Raw genomic sequence first — 23,764 nt, forward strand, 5'->3', positions numbered from 1 at the left:
GGTCACCAGTGTAACTCAAACAGATGGCATGGCAGTGTCCAGTTCACATTCTGCTAGTTTCAACATAGCACATGGCACCTATGACCCACCCTGCAAGACACACAGCTAGAGTCTCCCCTCCACTGCCACAACCAATTTTATAATAATCAAATTCAGTATTTTTTAATTACACATAAAATAAAATGGAAAGGCCCGCAGGGAGTAGGAAGACCTAGACCGAGCTCTTAAAGAATGGGAAGATTCAGAAATGCCTGCTCCTCTCCATAATAAATGAGAACCCAAATTTTCCCAATGCCTGCATTTTCCTCTGTATGGGTTTGGTGGGTGGTCCTCTCTCAGCAGGTGGAGTAATCCTGAGGATGCTGGGCAAGTTGGAAGGGAGCAAGTCTGTACTGAAGCCAAGAAGAAATCCCCCCCGCCCCCACCCCCTCCAGCTTCCCAGAAAAAAAGGAACCCTGTAAGGAATTATGGGGCTGGAAATAAAGGGAGTCTGAATCCCACCTTCCTAGATGGTTGGTGGCTGCGTGCATCCTTAAGGGGATTGAAATGTATTCGTTATTGTTATCGGATTATATTTCTTAAAAAAAAACCTGGATAAAACCTACTTTGATACATAAAGAAAACTGAGGAGACTAGGGTAGCAGTGCTTAGACATCCAAGAAGGCCCAGGGCCTACCGGCAGATCACTACATCTAAAAACATTTCGGCGCGGAGCCTGGCCTGCAGATCTCTGCTGAGTGTCCACCACGGGAAGGGGAAGCCGAGGCCGGCCACAGGGCCTTTGCGAAGGCTGGAAGACCAGCCTGGGTTGCATCTTTCCTCTGCGCCCTGTCCTCAGGCCCGGCTGCAGGCAGCTCTGACTCCAACTTGCAGTAAGCTGGACAGGTGACGCCGCCAGAGGCTAGACCGGTGGCCAGATTTGGAGGTCCCACCGACCCTCAGGGCTTGGGAGTTCTCTCCTCTCCCCGCACAGGTCACCCGGAGGCTGGCGAAACCTCACTCTACCGCAGTGCGAAAGGTAACCTGGCGCCGGGCAGGCGCTTCCTGAAGCCCTGGCGGCCCTCTCCAAATGACAAAGCCGATTTTCCTCCGGACGCCGGCAAGCAAGGTTGCCCACAGAGTCGCCAAAGCACTGCTCTCAACAACTATTTCCTTGGAAGAAAAGAAAAGAAAAAAGAAACCGTCCCCTCCCCCGCGAGTGATCTGCACCCCAAGTCTTCCCCCAGACGGGTCGATTTCAGCCTGTTAATTTCCTCCTGGGCCCGAGTGGGAGTTCTAGGCCCCCGGACCTTCATCCTGGCCCCCGCCTCTTCGCCCCACCCTCCGGGACCCCCGAAGGGGCGGCGGGGCCTAGCCGAGGGCGCTGCGCGTGACCCCGAGCGGAAGGGCCCCAGTCTGGGTCCTAATGCGGGTGGCGTCTCCCTTGACAGGCGGCGTTTGGGGACAACAGCGGGGACGGGAGATAAGGTGACATACCAGAGCAGATTTGGTGCGCGCGCTGATACTCCTCTCCCGACAGGAAACGCGGAGCTATTTAAAAGACCCTATCGATTACTTTATCTTTCCCGGAGGAAAGCTTCTTGCAGAGAGACAAAAGATGTTCCCTACCTAGAGATACAAGGCCACAGCTCTCCACACACAACGGAGGGTCTGCACAGGCGACGCCCAATTAGGGCGCAGGGACACATGTACACCGCAGAGGGCACACCCGCGTGTGTGCCAAGAACGGCTCTGGAGGGCAAGAGCGGAGAGGAGGGCAAGGGGAATTTCACAGGATGATTTGCTGTACTCTTTGAATTTTTTTTTGACCGTGTGCACTTAAGGCACACACCAAGAAAGTGACTATGCACTTAAAGTACGTGTATGTGTAGCCGTGTCGTTTCGGCAAACTTAAAGCGCACCAGTAAGCACATTCAAGGCGGGTTACTGGTCTCTGTGAACGTATTCCACAGACACACGTCCCAAAAGTGAACGCTCCATCGTGCTCCTTTTAAGTGCTTGAATGTCTGCAACTGTCATGTGTACGCTTAAAGTATGGGGAGGCGTCAACACGGCCCTCTACAGTGCGCTCATTTTGTGCCTGCGTTCCCGCATTTCGCCAATCTGTTGGGAGCGCTGAATGCCGTCAGCGACAGCCTGCTACTGACACCGAATTTGCTCCGGAATCCCGAAGCTTGTTAGCCTCCGGGTCCCCTGCGCCATGCCCCGGGGAGGCTCCTAAGAAATATCGACTGAACCGAATTGCACGGAATCGAATTTTTTTTTTTCTATGCAACAATTTGCACCCTAGGCATTCTCAGTGCGTTCCGCCGGGCTGTGGAAACGTCGCTGCATTTCGCAGAGCAGGCTGGAAGATGAGACAAGGAAGGAAGTTGCGGAAGAAGGAAAGGTGGCGGGCCTAGGAAGGTTCGATCGCCCACTGCCAGCTTCAATTCGACACTGACCAGGCCGCAGCGATCCAGGGTAGAAGCTCCGGGGGCCACGGTGTCGGCCCGAGCCAGGGAGGCCGCACAGATCTGGGCGCGAGTCTTGAAGCTCTCTCCGGAAAGCCACGGCCGACGACCCCAGCCCAAGCTGCAGCACTGCAGACCCCGCGAAAACAGGCGTCCGTTTGCCCAGCTCGGCTTTTCCCAAAGCTTCGCGTTCACGCCAAGGGCTCTGCCAAAGCCGTGGCTCCCGAGCTGTACACCCACCGGGCAGGTGTTCACCGGCCCTAGAAAATCCATTTTCCTCTTCACTGTTTTCCGAATCGTTGTCTATCCGACTCGAATGTCACCTGACTTTTCCAGCTGTGACCTTCAGCGACGGGATCCTGAGGGACAAGTGGCAGCGTCTTGGTTCTCTCCGCCTCTCCTCGCTGTTTTCGCTGGAGCAGTTTGCAGCCGGGGGCGGACTGCGGTCCAGAGGAGAAAGCACGAAATTAACACCAAACGACAACGGAAGTTTAAAAGCGATCTGGCAAACCTTAACACGTGTTTTAAAGCGTGTGACATCTAGGCACCCAGGATAAATTCGGTTACAGAAACATACCCCACAAAGCATGAGAAAGTGGCTTACACAAAGATACTATTAACAAAAACTGTCAAGTCAAAAGTGCAAAGGAGGGGACGGGAAAAAATGCAAAGGAGTCAGCCGAAGGTAGTTCCTCTCAGAAAAACAAAAACAAAAACAAATGTATAATAAATAAGACTTAAATTTGTAGGAAATGTCCCCAGAAGGATATATATTTTTTTAAAGTTGGATGGTGGTGGGAATTAACTGAGAAGGGGCAGAAGGAAACCTTTTAAGGTTATGCAAATATTTTTGTATTTTTTTAAATGTTTTTGTAGCTTGATTGTGGTGGTCCTTGCACGGGTTTATTCATGTGTCAAGATTCATCGAACTGTACACTTAAACTGTGTTCATTTTGTTCTAGGTACGTTATGCCTCAATAAAGTTGATTTTAAAAATAAATAAACCTGGAAACAACTTTGTCTTTAGGGAAGGGAACTGGGTGGCTGGGGAGAGGCCTGGAATACTTTACATTGTATTTCCCTCTTTACGTGTTTATTTTGGGTTTTCATTGTTGTTTTGTTTTTACGGTGTATTACTTATTCAAAATGTATAATTAGGATATTCAGTGCTGTGAATATAAAACAATTGTTAAGGAAACCAACAAAAACAAGAACAGAAGATGCTCATACACCCCCCTGTAGGGACAAGCTGTCCAAGCACAGAAAATATTTGGGAAGGGGAAATATCTTTAATGTTCAGATTTCATTTGTTCTTTTGCTCCTCTGTTTCAGACACCAACGAAAAATGAGGACCTAAAACTTTTCTGGTGTTTACGTGGGTGTGGGTGGCTGTCATCTCCTTGAGGACTGAAGGACTCCCAGGGCAGGCCAGCCACCGGAGAACTGCATGCAAGGCCACAGGAGCCTTTCCTGGCCGTCATGTCCCAGCTCCCATGAGAGCTATCCCGCTTGGAGCAAAGATGCGGTGGCTCCTTGGGCGTCCTGGAGAAGGCCAGAACTTGGAGTGCACGACACCCCGAGATCGCTCCCAGAGGTGGAAGCAGGGCCTCCCAGAGGCTAAGCAAGCCAACAGGGTCCCTGGAGCCCAGAGAGGCCCCAGAGCCCGGCCCACCTCCCTATGGAGACCAGTGACTACAAGGGTCCCACCTCTGTTTGGGGGAACCAGATGTGACATACCTCCATGTATCATGCTGCAATACAGGGAAGAGTCACTTTGGCCTTGTTAAGACAGATTCCAGATCTAGTTCCGACTCAGCGCTATTTCAGAGAGAGTTTTGGAGGCTGACCCTCAAGAGACAGAGGGACAGTGGGTCCAAGGCCAGCGGCCAGGAAACCTAGGACCTGCCAGACTTCTCTGCTGGCCTGAGGACAGGACCTGGGTGGGGTTACCAGGCCTTCCCACCAGTCTCATCTACTGCTCCACTCACAGCCACCAGACCCACAGCACCTTCAAGCAGCAAGCCAAGGCATTGATTAATGGAGGGAGCTACATTCCCAGTGACCCCAAAACGGCCCTGGACCAAAGCACAGTTCAGGGGGAAATCATGAGTGTGAATTTGCTGAGTGGTAATCGGGACTGTTGAGGTCCTGTCCCTGGATAGTGCTGGACGAGTGCTGGCCACCCCACTCCCCTCTCTCTGAAGCTCCCCTGACCACCCTCCTCAGTCTTCCTACCACTGATGGCTTAGCTCCAGTTCCCTCTCGGAGACTGGAGATTTCACTGAAGTTTCAAGCCGTACACACCATTGATTTGTAAATTCCAAGATGAGGGGCAAGGCCCATAAATGTGCATTTTTAACAGGTACTCCAGGGAATTTTGGCCTAGATGCTTCCACAGCCCAGGATTCTCTTCCCCTTCTTTAAAGGCATCACTTGATTCACTCTATTTGGAGTTTATCTTGATTGTGCTTTTTAAAAAATCTCTTTAAGGCAATATACATGCATATGGTAAGAAAAACCACAAAAAGGAGGAAATTGTCCTAAAAAATGTACTAAAATGTCATGTTTTCGTCCTGATCCCCCCCTCCCCCAGTACTCTTCCCCAGAAGTTTTCATTACCTTTTGTTTACCCTTCAAAAAATTTTCGTAAACCCACATATATGTACATATGCCCATATTTAAAACACAAACACTGCATCTTGATTTGATATTTAATGTGTCTCAAAAAGTATCCCTAAGAATACATACAAATGTAACTAATTCTTTCTCAAGTCTGCTAGTATTCTGTTCCATGGGCTATATAATTTTTTTAACCAGTCCTCCAAGATAGATATATTGGGTTTGTTTCGATTCTTTAAAAATATTTAAAACTGCAATGAAAATACTTTACTAAACATACATGTGTGTGTAGAACCATCCTAGAAGTGGAAATACTTGTACAAAGGGCTTATGCATTTTTAATTGAGACAGTACTAAATTGTTGAAGAGGTTTCCCAGTTTACACTTCCAATCAACAGCGTGAAAGAGTGACTAGGCAGAGTAATTATCAAATTTTGTGATCTTTGTCAATCTGATGAGTGAAAACCTTTGCCTCATGGTTTTTAATTTTTTTTTCTTCCTTTCTTTCTTCCTTCTCTTTCTTTCTTCTGTTTTTCCTTCCTCCCTTCCTTCTTTCCTTCCTTCCTTCCTTCCTTCCTTCCTTCCTTCCTACCAGCAAAGTTCTGCGAGTCTTGGTCAATTTGTCGATTGCTTTGTTGAGTCATTTTCTTATTGATTCATGGAAGCTCTTTCCATATTGTGGAAATTAGACGGTTTTTTGGTCATTATTTCTAGCACTTAAACTGTGTGCCATTTTCTCTTTGACTCTATTCTGGTTTTGTTTTGCTGTACACAAATTACTTTTATGCCATCAGGTAATACAATTCATCTTTTATGGTTTCTAGGTCTGTAGTTCTCCTTATCCACCCTTCCAAATATATTAACACTCTAAAATTATTGTTTTAGTCATCTATAGTACTGTTCTGTTTCATTTCTTAAGTTTAACTTTTTAAGCTATCTGGAATTAAATGTATGTGGTGTAACACATATTCACTTTATTTGGAATATGTGTTGTTGTACGGACCGCATTCCCCAAAAGAACATAATATCACAATTGGTAGGGACCTTATTTCCCATCTTATCCAGTTTCATTTTGTAGGTTAGACAACCACCAACATGACTCTCCACCCCTCCCCACTGCCCAGGTGAGTCCAGGTAACAACATGGGACATTTCCCAGAATGGCACAGCTGGGAAGGGACCTTAGGTACACCTAAAAACCACCCGGGAGACAAACGTGAAACCAGCGACCAGAAAGGAAAAAGGATGTGCTGGAGATCAGCCAATCAGTGGGAAGCAAGACAAGAACCCAGTACTAGTACTGGTAGTACTGGTACTGGTACTGGCTCACAGTCTAGTACTCATTCTGGTACAGCTCTGCCTCCTTCAGGGTCTGTGTGTCTTGGGCTGTGAAACACCAGCACCTGATGCAAGGTGGGCACCCAGTCACTGTGGGTAAACAGATGCAGAAATCAGGCCAAGATTCCAGTAGTGACTAGGCTATGAGTCACCTGGAGGCTGGGGGCAAGTTCTGGCCCACTCTTCTAAGCCTTTCCCCTCACTCCCTACCCCCTCACACACATGCACACTCCTACAGATATACACACAAATCCACCAGCCAGGTGGATCTGCCCGCTGTTTTCCACTTATGTGGGCTCCAGGCCCTTCTTATGGCTGAGCAACTTTGGACAGACAGCCTTTAAAGCAGCTCAGGGGACTTCCTGCCTGTGCCAGCTGGCTAGAGGAGGCTAGACCCTGGGGCAAAGGAAGCCACAAGCCTGGCAGATTACAGGAGCCTTGGGGACATGAAGATAGTATTTCCAGGGCTCTGCTCAAAGTGCCCAGAAAGCAGGACCAGCTTTATAATTTGTGGAGCCCAGTGCAAAATGAATGAAATGTGGAGCTTCTTGTTCAAAACTTATGAAGAATTTCCAGACAGCAACAACAGAACACAGGGCCCTTCTAAGCTCAGGCCCCGTGAAGCTACGCAGTTGGCATACCCATGAAGCCAGCCTTCAGGGAATGATAGGGTTAATTATAGGGGGAGGCGGGAGAAGCATCCTCCCCAGACCTCTAAAGGCTCAGCTTTTAGGGTAGAAGTGGACTGGGGGGTTATTCACAACAGCCAAAAGGTGGAAACAACCCAAATGTCCATCGACTGTTGAATGTAGAAACAAAATATGGTATACCCATACAATAGGGTATCATTCTGCCATAAAAAGGAACAAAGTACTGATACTTGCTACAACATGGATGAAACTTGAAAATATTATGCTACGTGAAAAAAAGCCAGTTACAAAAGGCCACATATTATATGATTCCATTTGTATGAAATGTCCAAAATAGGTAAATCTACAGAGACAGAAAGTAGATTAATTAGTGGTTACCTCGAGCTGCGGAGGTGGGAGATGGGGGAGGGTGTGGGGTTGATGGCTGAAGCCTACAGGTTTCCTTTGGAGCCGACGAAAATGTCCTAGAATTAATCTTGTCATGATTGCGACTCTGTGAATATACTAAAAGTCATGGAATTGTATACTTTAAATGGATGAATAATAAAGTTGTTACCAAAGAAGAAGGGGGGGCTGGTAGGAGGAGATGAAGGAGGGGACGGAGGAGGAAGAGGATGGAATGGAAGAGATTCTGGAGGAGGTGGAGGAAGAGGGGGAGGTGGAATCTTACATTTCTCCCTCTCTTTCTCTCTCTCACTCAGACGAACTATATGCCAGAAGCCCCCGTGTCGATGAAGGTTTTGGTGAACCCAGCATCCCCAGTCCAACAACCTGGTCCTCTTCTCTAGCTGCGTGGAGTGTGTGTTGGGGGAAGGGGTAGCATCTTGTTTCCTCACCAGCTGGTATGACTCTAGGAGTCAGCGACATGAAAGAAAAGAAAACATTCACAGCTCTGCAGTCAGTCCTGTGTTCGAATCCTGAAACTGTCACTTTCCGTCTGTGTGACCTTGAGCAAGTCACTTCACCTTCCTGAGCCTCTTTCTCTTCTGTGGAGCCATCGAGATAAGCGGGTGCGCGAAGACGTTCGAGGGCGTGTGACTCATGCCGTGGGAGAGCAAGAAATTGGTACCTGCTGAGCCAACCCGAATAAGGCGAGTCCCGGGCAGGAAAAATCCGGTGCCCCGGAGGCCGCCCGGGCTCTTCCGGAGCCCAGGGCGAGGGCGGCAGCCCCCAGAGTCGCCCCCCACTCTCAAGCCCCGGCCCTGAAGCAAGGCAGGACGCCTGAGGGGCCCCGCGGCCGGGCCGGGGAGCCGGAGCGAGGGCCGGGAGCCGGGCCGCAGCCGCCGCTGCTCATCCATCAGCCGGACGAAGAGCAGAGGCGCGCTCTCGGCCCTCTGTTTGCTTTCTCGCCAATTATTGCCGCGCCGTAGCCCCTTTGTTGATACAGTAGTCCGAAAAAGTGCTAATGTTCATTTATCAGGGGGCCTGCCGGGGACTCCCACGAGTTGCGATTCTTCCCAAAATATAAACACGGGGCGAGCGTCCCAGACAGAAACCCCCATCTGTTTCCCCGGCGCGGGCCGAGAGCGAGGCGTTGTTGAAGATAAAGCCGAGGATAACGCCGCCTGTCTCCAATGGACGTCTCCCCGGCGCATTAATGACATTCCCGGTGATAGTTCCAGCTTATCTTTCAATTAATCATATATACCTTTTGCGGCCGACCCTGCTGATTGCAGGAAAGTGGGGGCCGGCTCGGGCCGCTCCGATCGCTTTCAATTAATAATATTTTATGTGCGTAGAATGCTCTCAAGTCATCCTGGAATCTGGCCCATCTTAAAGCACCGACTCTTTAAAAGGCAAGGAAATAGATTTTCGATCTCTCCTCTCTGCTCCTTTTGTCTTTCTCCCTCTCTCTGCCTTTCTCTGGACTGAAGGTTGTTTGTTTGTCCTGCTAGTTTGGCCAAAGTGTGGCTTAGAGAGGCGGCCAGGTTAGGTCAGTCGCCCTTGGGAAGGAAGATGCATCCCTGGTGGGGCTGGAGAATCAAGTTTCCTCCCTCCCTCCCCCCAACCATGGCAACTTCACTTAAAGAAAACAAAAATGTTTTTACTGACTCAGAAATTGTGAGGACTTCAAAGAAAATTAGAAATTGCTCTTGGACATTCCTCTGCAGAGACCAGCGTGGGTCACCCCAATTTTGATTTTACTCGTATTTATCCGGTTTTGCCCCGTTTTCCTCTTTTTGGCAACGCTAAGGCCTGTTTTAGATCCAAGAGAAATTATTACCGGATTCACAGAGGGTGTGGGCGGTTGAAAACTTATTGATTTTGTGCAAATATGGAGGGTTTTCTTTCCTCCCCTTTTCATGACACCTGACCCACAAATCTGTCAGCCCTAGGAACCCCCATACCCAAAAATAAGTGATAAATCTTCACCGCCTTGATTTGCAGAGGAAATGCTGAATTTTTCTCTTCCTCCAGAACTCTCTTACAACACACACACACACACACACACACACACACACTAAAAACAGAGATCCCGGATGCAGCCTCAATGTCCCCCATTAAACGGTAATATTTCAGGCGTCGGCTCACACTAATCTTTCAAACTGTCATCGCGAGCCGGCCGGCCAGCCCATTCACTTAACAGCGCTCCCAGGACCCTCGCTCCGAGCTCTTTTCAGCGAGACGTTTAATTGAATCGGATGTGGCTCGTTTGCCAGACGTCACCGCCTCGGCGATAGGCATCCTCTCCCATTCCCCAAAAACATTCTTGAAAGGCGAGGCGGGCCCCCAAGCTAGGTTAGTTGAAGGCAATTACTGTAACATTGGCCAAAAGCCGTGGCGAGGTAGAGCCGAAGAGAGGCCACTAATCTGCAGATCCGTCGAGGGAGAACTCGGGTTGGGAGGTTGGGAAGTGGGCGGGTGCGGAGGGTTCCTGGGGCTTGCGAACTCCCCACATTTGAAAAAAGGAATCTCTACGCAGACCAAGCTAACAGTCCCAGAACCGGCCGTGATCCCCGGCTCGAAGACTTAAAGCGAGATTCCGCCGCGGTGGTGGGGGCCTGGTAGCGACGGCTGGCGCCTGGAAGCCGGGTCGGAGTGCTCCGAGCCTCCGCGACCGCCGCGCGGGGCTCCGCTCTCCTTCGCCCTAGCCCGGAGGCCACAGGTCCCGGGAGTGTGGATTTGATGAGGCGTTGGCAAAGTTCCAACATTAGGCCTACGCTTGACTTCACTGGCGCCCTTCCCGGTGGCCCTAACCGACGGTTCACCGTCAGGCTTGAGCACCCTAAGATTCACGTTCTGGACCTGCTTCATGCATTTCCTGGGCGCCTTGAGGGCGCATTCTGGAATCTAAGGCCCTGAGCCCTGTCCTTAGGTTGCCTTTGGCCCTGTGTGCCTTTCTTCTGGTTCAAACGCTTCTTCCCTGGTCCCCAACTCGCCCTCCGCAAGGAGCCGAGCCCTGCAAGTCTCCATTCTCAGAAAGTCGGCGCGCTCCGCCCGGACTTCCCCGCAGAAGCTAGGGTGGTGGGAAGTCGACGTTTTTCCCCTGACAAGCCTCGCCATCGCTAGAGATAGGATAAGGCGGAGACCATAACCTGGGGCCATTCTGTCTGCCCAAATCCTCCCTGAAATTGTACACAAAATAGAGCGCCTCTCTGCAGTTTTCTGGGGGTGAGGGGAAGGCCCCCCAAGCTTTCATCAGATCTCCCAAGGGACCCAGAAGGATGAGGTGGGCTAGCGCAGGATCTGACCGGGTAGCTTGCTCCCGGGAAACACTTACTTGTTTCTCTGACAGAAGATCCCTACTTTACTGACCCTGGGCTAAAAATTAACACCCCGGCCCCCACACCCCATGCGCCTGGCCCGGCCGCCGCCGCGGCGCCCCACTCGGAGCCGGCCCAGAGAAATCTTGGCCACGTTGAGTTCAGAGGAGCCCCACCTGCCTGAAACCTAAACCTGAGCTGGGACCTGAGTCCCTTGGGCTGACAAAGGCCTAGGGGACTCGCTGCTAGGCAGGGAGGGCAGGGGAAAGAGGGAGGTCGGAATGACGGGCCCTCATGAATAGGAGAAAAGGCCACTGGGAGCTAGGATGCCCTAGAAGACAGCTCTCTTCTGGGAAGCTGAGTTTCTCTGCCGGGATTCTGGATTTGTTTCATTATTAAGGGGAGGGTCATCTCTCAGGGAAGAGACGGGCAGTGACTGGTGCCCCCTGGAGTTGTGTTTGTACACTTACACTACTGTAGGCGGTGCCCCTCCGTCCTACAACCACCCACCTTGCTTTTCAGCTTGACTCACACAGGAGCCCCCAGAGCCTGGCCTCCTGGCAAAGGGAGTACTACACAGAATCCCCAAATTGTCCAGAATGGCCCCCTCCTGCCATCGCCCCAGAGCAAACCCTTTCCCCAATGCTTCTCTTCTTATTCAGATTCTTCCAAGTCGGACACACCATACCGTTAGTAATAAAGAAAGCCTTTCCAACTCCTGGAAATAACTCAGTCCCCCCAGCCCTCACCCAATCCTTCACTTCCCTATTCTGTTTCAGGTGCTGAGGAACATTTCTTCAAATCCCAGATCCACCCAACCCGGCCTAAAGGGCGGATTCGGAGAATAATCGGGTCCTTTCCTGTGCATCCATCCTGGTAGGATTTTCAGGCTAATGTTTTGGACAAATCTCAGGCTGCAGGAGCGAAAGGAGTCTTCCGAACGCGTTGCGGGCCCTTTAAAAAGCAGAGCGGGATTTTTTTTTTTTTTTTTTGAGCCGTATGACTATATTAGGTGACCCGAAAGTGCTCATCGCTCCTGTCAACGAGGCCCCCGGCCCAATGGCAGGCTGAGCCCCCCTCCTCCGGCCTGGTCCCGCCTCTCCTGCCCCTTGCGCCCCGCACTACCTGCCGCCCGGCCACATCCCGAGCTGGAAGGCGGGTGCGCGGGCGCGCGGCGGGCACCATGCAGGGAGGCTGCCGGGGGCCGTGGGCAGCGCTGCTCTCTGCCGCCCACCTGGCGCTGTGAGACGCGCGCTGCCACCATGTTCCCCAGCCCCGCGCTCACGCCCACGCCGTTCTCGGTCAAAGACATCCTGAATCTGGAGCAGCAGCAGCGCAGCCTGGCCGCCGGGGAGCTCTCCGCGCGCCTGGAGGCCACCCTGGCGCCCGCCTCCTGCATGCTGGCCGCCTTCAAGCCCGAGGCCTACGCGGGGCCGGAGGCCGCAGCGCCCGGCCTCCCCGAGCTGCGCGCCGAGCTGGGCCCCGCGCCCTCGCCCGCCAAGTGCTTGCCTGCCTTCTCAGCCGCCCCCGCCTTCTATCCGCGTGCCTATGGCGACCCCGACCCTGCCAAGGACCCTCGAGCCGATAAGAAAGGTGAGGAAGAAACACAGGCTCCTTCTCCCCTCTGGGGTTGCTTTCGTCCCCAAACCTCGCGGCCAAGAAACTCTGGCTTGGGTAGAGGAGAGGCGAGTTCCTGGGCGGATGGTCGAGCAAAGGGGGCTCCGAATGTGAGAAGCGAGGTTGTCGCCAGGGTCTCCCCCCACCCCCGCCCCACGCTTCCAGTCGGAGGTTTAGAGGAAATGCTGGATCGTGACGATCAGAAACAAGAGACCGGAGAGAAATATATATATACTTTCTTGCGGCCTAACAAAGCCCCAGGCGGCGGCAGCCCTGCTCCTGGATTTGTTATGAAGTTGAAGTTGAGCGATCCGTTTGTGGTAGACAGAACAGAGGGAGAGAGAGAGAGTCTGTATATCGGTTTTTTTTTTTTTTAATCTCTTGAGGGTCTTTTTGAGGATCTGACGAAAACCGCTAAACAGAAATCAAAATGCTGCACGCCAGACATACTTTTGCGCACAATTGGAGCAGGTCCAGGACCTTCTATAGCCCACCCGTTACCCGGGGTGGCTGGGGCCTTTCCTCCTTTGTGCCCTGAGAGTGGAATGTTTGAGAACAAGGATCTTGAATTTAAAATGGGATACTCCGGACTCTCAAGAATCTGACTTAGCAGCTTTATTTTTCCATAACAATTTTCCCACGCGGCCAGGGCCGAGAGGTTCTCTCCTGGAAAAAGTTAGAAAATGCCGCGCGACGAAAGGCGTGGGGCAATGGAGGAGACGACTGGGGAAGTCGGCCGGATCGCCGCGCGCATCCCGAGGTCCAGGGGGAGGCTTGCCCGCCGGTGGAAAGGGCGCGTCGGGGAGACGGTGGCCCAACGCGGGGTCCGCAAGAACCTGGGGAGGCCGGGGGCACTGGCTGAAGGGCCGCCGAGAGCCCAGAGGGGCTTTCTGTGATCCTACAAAAGTTTGTCTAGTTGCAGAGGGGAGGCCTCAGGAACAGCTGCCGGAGGGCACGGCAGCTTGAATTGGTCACTACCGATTCAAATTCAATTGGAATCCAGGGCCGCCTGCCCACCCGCTGCTTTTTGGGCGCTGCAAAATCTCCGCAGCAGTTGCACGGGAGCCTTTGATAGATCACCAAACCAACACCTCTTGGCCTTCTGTTTCTTCGGTGCCCGTAATTTTGAGATAGTGCGACCGACCCTGGTGTGAGGCCTAGGTCTCCTTCAGTTAACCTCTCAAACCAAAGTAGTCCTAATCTAATTCACCCCAGCGCATCACTTGGCTTTATTTTCTTTGCAACCTGAAGTCGTTAAGTCACTGTCCATCTCTTTCACCAGAATGTGAACCAACCCGAGGGCAAGGACCTGTCTTGTTTTGTCCTCCTGTGCCTAGAGCCGTGCCCGGCACATAGTAGGCAGTCAACAAATGTTGGCTGTCGAGCGGAAACCGAGCAGTCGCAGCGCCCAGTGCAGCCGGCAGAGTGACCCGTAGTCAAGCTGGGGGCTCCAGGCAGGACGGGGTGGCACCCACTGGGGCTCGTCACCCGGCGGGAGCTCGGGGGGGTCGGGTCGCTGTGACCCAGCGTCTCTCTGCCACTCTGTCCCCCCTCAGAGCTGTGCGCGCTGCAGAAGGCGGTGGAGCTGGAGAAACCTGAGGCGGACAGCGCCGAGCGACCCCGGGCGCGACGGCGGAGGAAGCCGCGCGTGCTCTTCTCGCAGGCGCAGGTCTACGAGCTGGAGCGGCGCTTCAAGCAGCAGAGGTACCTGTCGGCCCCGGAGCGCGACCAGCTGGCCAGCGTGCTGAAGCTGACGTCTACGCAGGTCAAGATCTGGTTCCAGAACCGGCGCTACAAGTGCAAGCGGCAACGGCAGGACCAGACTCTGGAGCTGGTGGGGCTGCCCCCGCCACCGCCGCCGCCAGCGCGCAGGATCGCGGTGCCAGTGTTGGTGCGCGATGGCAAGCCTTGCCTCGGGGACTCGGCGCCCTACGCGCCAGCCTATGGCGTGGGCCTCAACGCCTACGGCTATAACGCCTACCCCGCCTACCCGGGTTACGGTGGCGCGGCCTGCAGCCCTGGCTACAGCTGCACCGCTGCTTACCCCGCCGGGCCGCCACCGGCGCAGTCGGCTACGGCGGCCGCCAACAACAACTTCGTGAACTTCGGCGTCGGGGACTTGAACGCCGTGCAGAGCCCCGGGATTCCGCAGGGCAACTCAGGAGTGTCCACGCTGCACGGTATCCGAGCCTGGTAGGAAAGGGACCGGTGTGGGACGCCCCCGACCGATCCCACCTCTAAAGAAGGGCACCGACTCTCGAGGAGAGGGAGGGTTCCCGACACGATCCTGCGTCCCTCGGATGTCACATTCACTCCCGCGGAGGCCTCGGAGCTTTACCTGCCCCGTGCGCCTTTGTCCCCACGCGAGGGAGAGTTTGTGGTCGGGTTTACGGAGCTTGCGGTGAGTGATCCCGCAGCCTGGTGCCTTAGCCGTCGCCCCGGGAGTGCCCTCCGAGAGCCCACGGGCATCCCCAGTCTGCCGAACACCGGCCAGTTGGGACTGGGAGCCCGGGCGCGGCAGGCCTAGCATCCGGCCGCCTTTCCTCGAACCTGGGCCGGGCGCCCGGGCCCTTGCTGCCTTGCCGCTGCCCCCACCCCCGGTATTTATGTTTTTACCTGTTTCTGTAAGAAATGAGAATCTCCTTCCCATTAAAGAGAGTGCGCTGATCCTCCCGTGTGTTTCATTCAGCTTCGGCGCTTCAGAAACTGAATTTTGGAGGGCAGAGGCAGCCGGCCTTGAGTTGTAGGGATGGGTATTCACTGAGCAAATTGATAATAATGATAAATAAAGACTCACTGTGCTGGGTCCCATGTTAGGTGCTTTCTAGGATTGCTCATGTAACCTTCAACAATCCGACAAAGGGAGGTCCTATTTTAAAGTTTAGCAGACTGAGGCCTGGAGAGGTTTAATGACTTGCCTGTGAGCAAACAGCCAGTACTGGTAGAAATGAGGTTTGCTTCTGGGTCTCACTTCAGAGACTGAGGACACTGGCCCAGAGGTCTCAACCTCACCTCCTTAACCCTACTAGGTACCAGGCACTGTTCCAGGTACTGGGCATTAAATGGAGGGCAAAGGCACCTAGGCCCTATGCGATCGGAAGGCACCGGAACTCATCCTGCTTAGAAGAATGCTGCAGCCCATTTTATAGATGGAAAAGCCCAGAACCAAAACCTTTGTCCAGCTCCTCAGAACTCCCCAGCCCAAAGCCGTGGCCCGGCCTCACCGGTTTCTTGGCTGGGCAGAATGCAGAGCCTGGACCACACAGAGGCGTCTGGCAGACCGTGCTCACCTCCTTCTGTGGTTAGGCCCCCATGAATTCACGTAGTCAGGGAACCCTTCTCCCCCATTTGGCCGCCTCTCAGCATTTAACGAATTTTGCACTAGTCCTCACCAACGAAGGTTGTTGTATAGATTTTACAGATGAGAAAACTGAGGCTCAGGGAAATCCAGCTAAAAACCTGCTCACTGTGGGAGTTCCTTGCTGCCTTCCCCTGTTTTTTCATCAGTAAAATAAAAATAACAAAAATACTCAGGTCCCGCCAGTCCTCAGGGGCTCGGACCTGACTTCCAAGCTCCTCTACCTCTGGCTCATCTACCGCCAGCCTCCAAAGTCAAGAGGAGCTAATTCAATTCTTTAAAAGGGAGGAAAAAGGGAGGGAGTCAGGGACTTTGTGTTCCTGTGGAATGTGGGTTTTTCTGAATTTTGCCTGGAAAGTACAGGCCTGGCTGCCTGGTCCCAGAGCTCTTGGTGGAAGACAAAACATTGCTCCCGGCATATCCTAATTCAGTGCACCTCTTAGGCTGGGGAAGAGTCCTCAAGCCGGGCCTGGGGCCATCCTTCTGTCGAAGGGAGGGACCGAGCCAGGGACCAGGCAGCTCTGCCAGTGCCTGTACCGTCCTCTATTCCTCAGGCTCACCCCACTGCCTTTGGGGATAGGGGAAGATGCCAGGAGATTCTAGGCACTAAGAGCTGAGCTGGACGCAGCTTGCGATTCAGGGATGCTGGGGTGTATGCAATCGACCATTGCAGGGTTATGGGCTGTACTCTGTAGGGAAGTGGGAAAGGCTGCCTCAGAGCTTGGCTCGGGGCCCTCGGACTTGAATGTCTCTGCTGTAAAGTCCAAGCCGAGGACTGCGGGGTGGGGAAGTGTTCAGCTCAGCACTTGCACACAGCCTCCTGAGCCCACGACCCTACTCCGAGATGCACACCGCGGTCCCATCTCATGGAAGGGCACCCGGAGGCTGTACCAGACCACCAGACCAGCTCTTAATTCAGACAGCCCTTTCCTACCAGGCAGTCCCAGCAGGCGGCCTAACTCACACAACCAGGGAATCCTTCGACCTGGAGCTCATCCACATTCTCACCCTTAATTAGTGTCCGCCCCCCACTCCGGGGTCCTGCATGTCCGTGGGCCTTTCTCATCTTACACTCGTCTACGGTAACATTAGAGAGAAAATTTTTTTTTGCACAACGTTATACTGCTACGGTTTTTCTATGATGCCTCTGTCTCCCTCTTTATCATCCTTCAGGGACCAGCTGAGTGACCCCAAGGTCTCTCACAAACGGATAATAATGGCTGGCTGGCTTTGGGCTCACTGAAAGCCAGGACTCCGGGCTAAATGCTTACCGGGGTTCTCTAATCTAATCCATCTTAATTTGCAAGCCAGGAAGCTGAGGACCAAAGGTTAAGGTAATGGTCAAGGTCATACATTCCCTAAGCGCGGAACTGGGAAACCCACCGGGCAGATACTGAAGGGCGGGGGTGGGCGTGGGCGTGTTTAAGAACCGAGAGCCCGTTCACGTCGCTCTTCAAGATGCAGCGGGACGCTGCTCCCTGCCCCGAGCGAGCCTACGTTCTCACCAGTGGGGTGAGGATCTCAGGCTCGGTATCCAGGCTCATTATGGAGTAAACTGTAGTGCGCAGAGCCCTGGGAAGCGGCACACGGCTCTCGCCAGCCGAGGGTGTTGGGTCTGGGAGCCAGGGGCATGAGGGTCTAAGGGTCATTACTATCTTAAACTAATGACGCCCGCCTTCCCATAGCGACCCCTTCGCAAATCAAATCGGCAGTATTTGTTTTGTTTTCCAAGTATTCTATAAACGAAGCGTGCAGAGTGAGAATATTCAACCAGGACAGAGAAGTGAGAAATGCTGGGGACCTCCGAGGTGGCAAAGCCCGCGGAGATAAGTGCGGTACAGGCGGACTCTGCATGCCCGGAGTGCCAGGGGCGCACCTCGGGAAATAGTTATACTTAATAATTTTTTTAAAAAAATCAGCCACCCGCCGCGGTTAAAAATTAATGAGATGATAAACCGTGACATTAAAAAGAAAGACGCTGGCTCCGCAGGCTGAGGCGGAGTGGTTCCCTCAAGCCCAGCGCCGCCCTGCACCAGCCGGCGGGCGAGAGCCCAGGCTGAGGGTTCCCAGCACAGAGGCTGGGCCACCACGCCTCTCCCCTTACCGCCGAGCTCTTGCCCAGAAGTCCTCTCGCTTCCTAGTGTTATTCCCAGCGAACAGACACAGGTTTGGCCAAATCAGAATAGCTCCCGTTTTATTTTGTATAGATTCCCCATTAAATCGATGTCATGTGGCGTATTTCAATACCTGTATTTAAACGAACGCTCAGAGCACGCAGGGTTCCCTGGAACTTTACGACTTGACAGCGGCCGGGAACCCTGGCCGCTCCTTGGCAGGCACGCCCTACGTGGGCCTGCCCCTCGCTTCCTCTGGGAGGTATTCCCGGCTCAGGCCGCGGGCGCTCCACTGCGGGAGCCAACAGCCCGGCAGCTCCGGGTCTTGCTGACCTCCCTGCTAGACTGGGCTCCTGGAAAAAGGGGCCAGTGGCTTAGATTTCATTTATAACTCATGGAGCTTCCTGCGGTACGAGCACTGTCCTAGCTCTTTACAATAAACCCGGGACTTCCCTGGTGACCCAGTGGTTAAGAATCTGCCTGTCAATGCAGGGGAAATGGGTTGGATCCCTGGTCCAGGAAGATCCCACACGCCGCTGAGCAAGTAAGCCTCTGGGCCACAACTACGGAAGTCCACGCGCCTACAGCCCCTGCTCTGCAACGAGAAAAGCCACCGTAATGAGAGCGCACCGCAACAAAGAGTAGCCCCCGCTCATCGCAACTAGAGCAAGCCCACAGGCAGCAACGAAGACCCCAAAAATACAATAAACCCATCTAATCCTATTTTACACCTCTGAGTTCTGCTGAGGAAATAGATGAAGAATGAATCTTAGGCCCAAAGAGGAGGAGTAGCTTGCCCAAGGTCACACAGCTCATTAATGCCAGAGCTTGGTTTCAAACCCAGGCAGTCTGATTCCCGAGCCCAAGAGCAAGGTAACATCTCATGCCCAGTTCAAAGAGGAGGCACAGAAATGTCTGTCAGCAATCCCACTACTGGGCATATACCCTGAGAAAACCATAATTCAAAAAGAGTCATGTACCAAAATGTTCATTGCAGCTCTATTTACAATAGCCAAGACAGGGAAGCTACAGATGTCCATCAACAGATGAATGGATAAAGAAGATGTGGCACATATATACAACGGAATATTACTCAGCCATAAAAGGAAATGAAATTGAGTTATTTGTAGTGAGGTGGATGGACCTAGAGTCTGTCATACAGAGTGAAGTAAGTCAGAAAGGGAAAAACAAATACTGTATGCTAACACATATATATGGAATCTATAAATAAATAAATAGAAAACAGTTTTGATGAACTTAGGGGCAGGACAGCAACAAAGATGCAGAAGTAGAAAATGGACTTGAGGACACGGGGAGGAGGAAGGGTAAGCTGGGACGAAGTGAGAGAGAGGCATGGACATATATACACTACCAAACGTAAAATAGATAGCTAGTGGGAAGCAGCCGCATAGCACAGGGAGGTCAGCTCTGTGCTTTGTGACCACCTAGAGGGGTGGGATAGGGAGGGTGGGAGGGAGGGAGATGCAGGAGGGAGGAGATATGGGGATGTATGTATACGTATAGCTGATTCACTTTGTTATAAAGCAGAAACTAACACACCACCGTAAAGCAATTATACTCCAATAAAGATGTTAAAAAAATGTCTGTCAATTGATTAAAGGGTACAGTAATAATATTAGCTAACAATTCTTCAAAGATTTCTAGGTGCTAGGCGTATCAAGTATATGAGGTAAGCACGACTATTTCTCACTGAGGGCAGAAGAGGAGACTGAGGCACATAGAAGTGGCCCACCCACATCAGGGCAGCTGGGATTCCAGGGGGCCCATCTGTCCCCCTTGCACCACTCTGCTGCTTCTCAGGAGAGCTTACTGCAGAGGCAGGTAGGAAGTGAGCAGGCCTGGTAGGCCGGTCACCCAGAGCCACCACCCACCCTGCCCCAACCCAGAGCTGCCGAAGATAACAGTGGGGACGATTGCCTAATATCTGTTCTTGCTTCCTCTGTGCCAGGCACAAGGCTAAGTGCTGAACCTGCAAAGCTCATTCTGTCACTTCCCAAGGAGGAAACTGAAACCCAAAGGAGTTAAGGACATTGACTACCAAAGGTCACTCTGGTAGTGTGGCCCAGGGAATCCTAGATGGGAATCTAAATGGCTCCGCTAGAAGCCCTGGCTCCTTTTTTAAAAAAATATTTATTTATTTATTATTTATTTTTGGTTGCATTGGGTCTTGTGCTGAGCGCGGGCTTTCTCTAGTTGCGGCGAGCGGGGGCTACTCTTCGTTGCGGTGCATAGGCTTCTCATTGCGGTGGCTTCTCTTGCTGTGGAGCACGGGCTCTAGGAGCATGGGTTTCAGTTGTTGTGGCACATGGACTCAGTAGTTGTGGCTCGCGGGCTCTAGAGCGCAGGCTCAGAAGTTGTGGCACATGGGCTTAGTTGCTCCGCGGCATGTGGGATCTTCCCAGACCAGGGCTCGAACCCGTGTCCCCTGCATTGGCAGGCGGGTTCTTAACCACTGCGCCACCAGGGAAGCCCGAGCCCTGGCTCTTTGAAGCACTCTCAGCAGTTTCCAGACTTGCCTGAAGACATAAACTGCTGGAGGCTGGGACAAACCCAACCCCCTGCCTGCCCCAGCTCCCTTGAATTGGCCTCCCTGGGGACATCACCTAAAAAACCGCATTTGTAAACAGGTGATCCTCATCATGTGGCAAGTTGGAGAACTGCATCTTTCCCAGAGGCCCCAGTTCCTTCAGGCTCCTCTCCTGATGGCCTGGGAGAAACTGGAGTCAGATTTCCCCTCTCCAGGCCCTGCTTGTCCATCTCAGCGTCTCTGTGTGTTTGCTGGGATCCAGTGGCTACAGCACAAACCCAGCAGCCTGGGGACCCTGGGAGGGCAGAGGGGGGCAGAGGGAGGGAAAGAGGAGGTGGGGGAGGTTAGGAGAGGTACTCTGGGACACACTTGTCTTGGCCCAGACCACAAAACCACCCCTGTGGCTTATGCAGCCCAGTACCTGCCAGCACTGCATAGGAGAGAAGATGAATTCTGGGGGACTCTTCAGAGACAGTCTATCTGTTCTTCCCAGATCCTAAGCTCCCCCGTGGAGCCCCACAGGAAGGTGAGTAGGGGCGAACCAACCTCCACAGGGGTTTACAGGGTGCCAAGCTTTCCATCTGGCCCTCTGTCCACAGGAGGCTTAAAAGGTTTTTGTTATTTACCCTGTTCCACACTTAAGAAGCAGCCAAGCTGAATTCTAAAACCAAACCCTCTTCTTTCCAGCACACCCCAACTAACCCTACCCCACCCAAACTCCAGCCTACAGAAATCTCACTTGCTGCTCTGTCTCACATTAACTCCGCCACTCACCCCAAAGAAGTTTCCTTTGTCCTCAGCTTCTTAGGGGAGGTTTGTCACACAATCCTGGCACATTCCTGCCTCAGGGCCTTTGCACTGGCTGTTTCCTTTTCTTGCAATGACCTCCCCCAGATATCTGCCTGGCGGATGCTTCATCTGTTTCAAGTCTTTACTCAAATGTCACCTTATCATGAGGCTCCTATTTAAAATTGCACCCCCTGTGGAGAAAAGGGAACCCTCCTACACCGTTGGTGGGAATGGAAACTGGTGCAACCACTATGGAGAACAGTATACAGGTTCCTCAGAAAACTAAAAATAACGTTGCCATGTGATCCTACAATCCCACTCCTGGGCATATATCCAGAAAAGACAAAAACTCTAAGTCGAAAAGATACATGCACCCCAATGTTTGTAGCAGCACTATTTACAATAGCCAAGACTTGGAAGCAACCTAAATATATATATATATATATATAATGGAATATTATTCAGCCATAAAAAAGAATGAAATAATGCCATCTGCAGCAACATGGATGGGTCTAGAGATTATCATACAAAGTGAGGTAAGTCAGACAGAGAAAGACAAATACCATATGATATCACTTATATGTGGAATCTAAAAGAATGATACAAATAAACTTATTTACAAAACAGAAATAGACTCACAGACACAGAAAACAAACTTATGGTCACCAAAATGGATAGCTGGGGGGCAGGAAGGGAGAAATAAATTAGGCATTTGGGATTAACATATACACACTACTATATATAAAATAGATAAACAACAAGGACCTACTGTATAGCACAGGAAACTATATTCAAGACCTTGTAATAAACTATAGTGGAAATAAATCTGAAAAAGAATGCATATATGTATATGTATAACAATCACTTTGCTGTACGCCTGAAACTAACACAACATTGTAAATCAAATATATTTCAATTAAAAAAAAGAATTAAAACAACTGTAGATACAACTATATTTATTGACTATAAGATGAATTTATTTTCCTAATTTTTCGTTTCATTTTCTTCAAGACAAAGTCCCAAACTAATTTTTCCTTTTTTTTTCCCTATATTTTGTTTTCACATTTTGTACTCTATTTTAAATAGCCTTTTTTTCTGGCATGAGTTTTCTTTAGAAAATGATCATCCCCTGTTTTGTCTTAGGACAGAACTTTCTCTTATAGTCTTGTATTTGAAGTTCCTCCTTTCTATCTGGTGAACTCCTACTCATCCATCAAGGTCCATGTCATATGGCCCCCCCCTTTCTGAGAGCATCCCCCACTGTTAGAGAATTAACTTTATAACTTGGTAATCACTGTTGTATCTGGTTCATCTCTATGCCCACAGTGCTTCACAAAGAACATGCTACATGGTAGGTGCTCTCATCTGACAAATGAATGATTGAATAAATGAATGAATAAAGCCTGCAGTTGGGAAGCAGTACACCCCACAGATGCATCATCTCCTGTACTTCTTTTCTGTAACAGTCATGGCATTTGTAAGTCCTGTTGTAATTCTCTCTCCACTGTGGGCTCCATGTGGGAAAGACAGCGTTTGTGTGCTCACCCTGCACAGAGGCTGATCATGGCAGGCATGTAATAAATGTGCACTGCCTGAATGAACAGATTTATTTATTTTGATTTTCAAGATAAAGAAATGCACTTCTGGAAACAGAATCTTAAAATGTGCCTGTTTGCAATTACTCACCACCTTCTCAAACCCCACTCCTCCCTGGCAGCCGTGAAATTCATTCAATACATACTTACTAAATAATGTGCAAGGCACTGGTGAACCCGCCGGAGAGTAAGATCCCTGCCATCATGAGTTTCAGTTCTGGTGGGGGACAGACAATAAACAGATAAATACATATATAAGACCATTTGAGATTTTTATCAGTACTGAGAAGAAAATTCAGCTGGGTGATATGACAGAGGGGGCTGGGGGGGGGTAGCTGAGGGGGAGGGGGAAGAGGTATTTTAGACTTTGTGGTCTGGCAAAGCCACACACTGAAGGCAATGTTTAAGTTTTGAATGTTTAGATGCAGCCGCCATGGGAAGATCTGGTGAAGAGAGTTCAAGGCAGAGGGAGCAGCTTGTGCAAAGGCCCTGAGGTAGGAATGACCTTGGCATGTTCAAGAAACAACAAGTGTGGTCAGAGCTTAGTGAGCACTTGGGTGGTTAAGTGGGTGGGTGGAGGAATATGATGTGGGGTCGGAGAGGTCAGCTTCATAGGCATGGGACAGATTGCTTTATCGGTTATAAGTCTCCACTCCCCTGTATAGTATTTCCACCCATACCCAAACTTCTCTGACGCTTGACTTTGGACTTGTCCATGGGAGTTGCTTTGATGAATAGATGTTAGCAGATATGACACAGGCAGAGGCTTGACATATGCTTTGCTCTCTTGTGTTTCTGCCATCGCCATGGGAAGAAACTGCTCTGCCAGCCCACTGGTCCAAGGAGGAAGAGAGACACCTGGACGTGACCCATGGGCCAAGCCCCCAACCTCTGCCAAACTCCAGCCAATCCAAAGATGCGTGAACAAGAAAAGCTGATGTTTTCAAGCTACTGCATTGGTGGGCAGGGTTGTTTCACAG

The 23,764-nt window shown here is 51.5% G+C and overlaps 1 protein-coding gene across 1 annotated transcript; it reads left to right on the forward strand.

Moving 5' to 3' along the window:
- Positions 1-11,776: 11,776 nt before the first annotated feature.
- NKX2-5 (NK2 homeobox 5) lies at positions 11,777-15,047 on the forward strand. The gene is made up of 2 exons (XM_027084429.1): positions 11,777-12,356; positions 13,937-15,047. The coding sequence occupies exons 1-2, from the start codon at positions 12,026-12,028 to the stop codon at positions 14,575-14,577; spliced, it is 972 nt and encodes a 323-aa protein (XP_026940230.1). The 5' UTR covers positions 11,777-12,025; the 3' UTR covers positions 14,578-15,047.
- The last annotated feature ends 8,717 nt before the right edge of the window (positions 15,048-23,764 follow it).

Source organism: Aethalodelphis obliquidens, unplaced genomic scaffold, assembly GCF_003676395.1.
Source record: "Aethalodelphis obliquidens isolate GAN/ISIS:26980383/991018 unplaced genomic scaffold, ASM367639v1 scaffold52, whole genome shotgun sequence".
NCBI classification, from domain to species: Eukaryota; Metazoa; Chordata; class Mammalia; order Artiodactyla; family Delphinidae; genus Aethalodelphis; species Aethalodelphis obliquidens.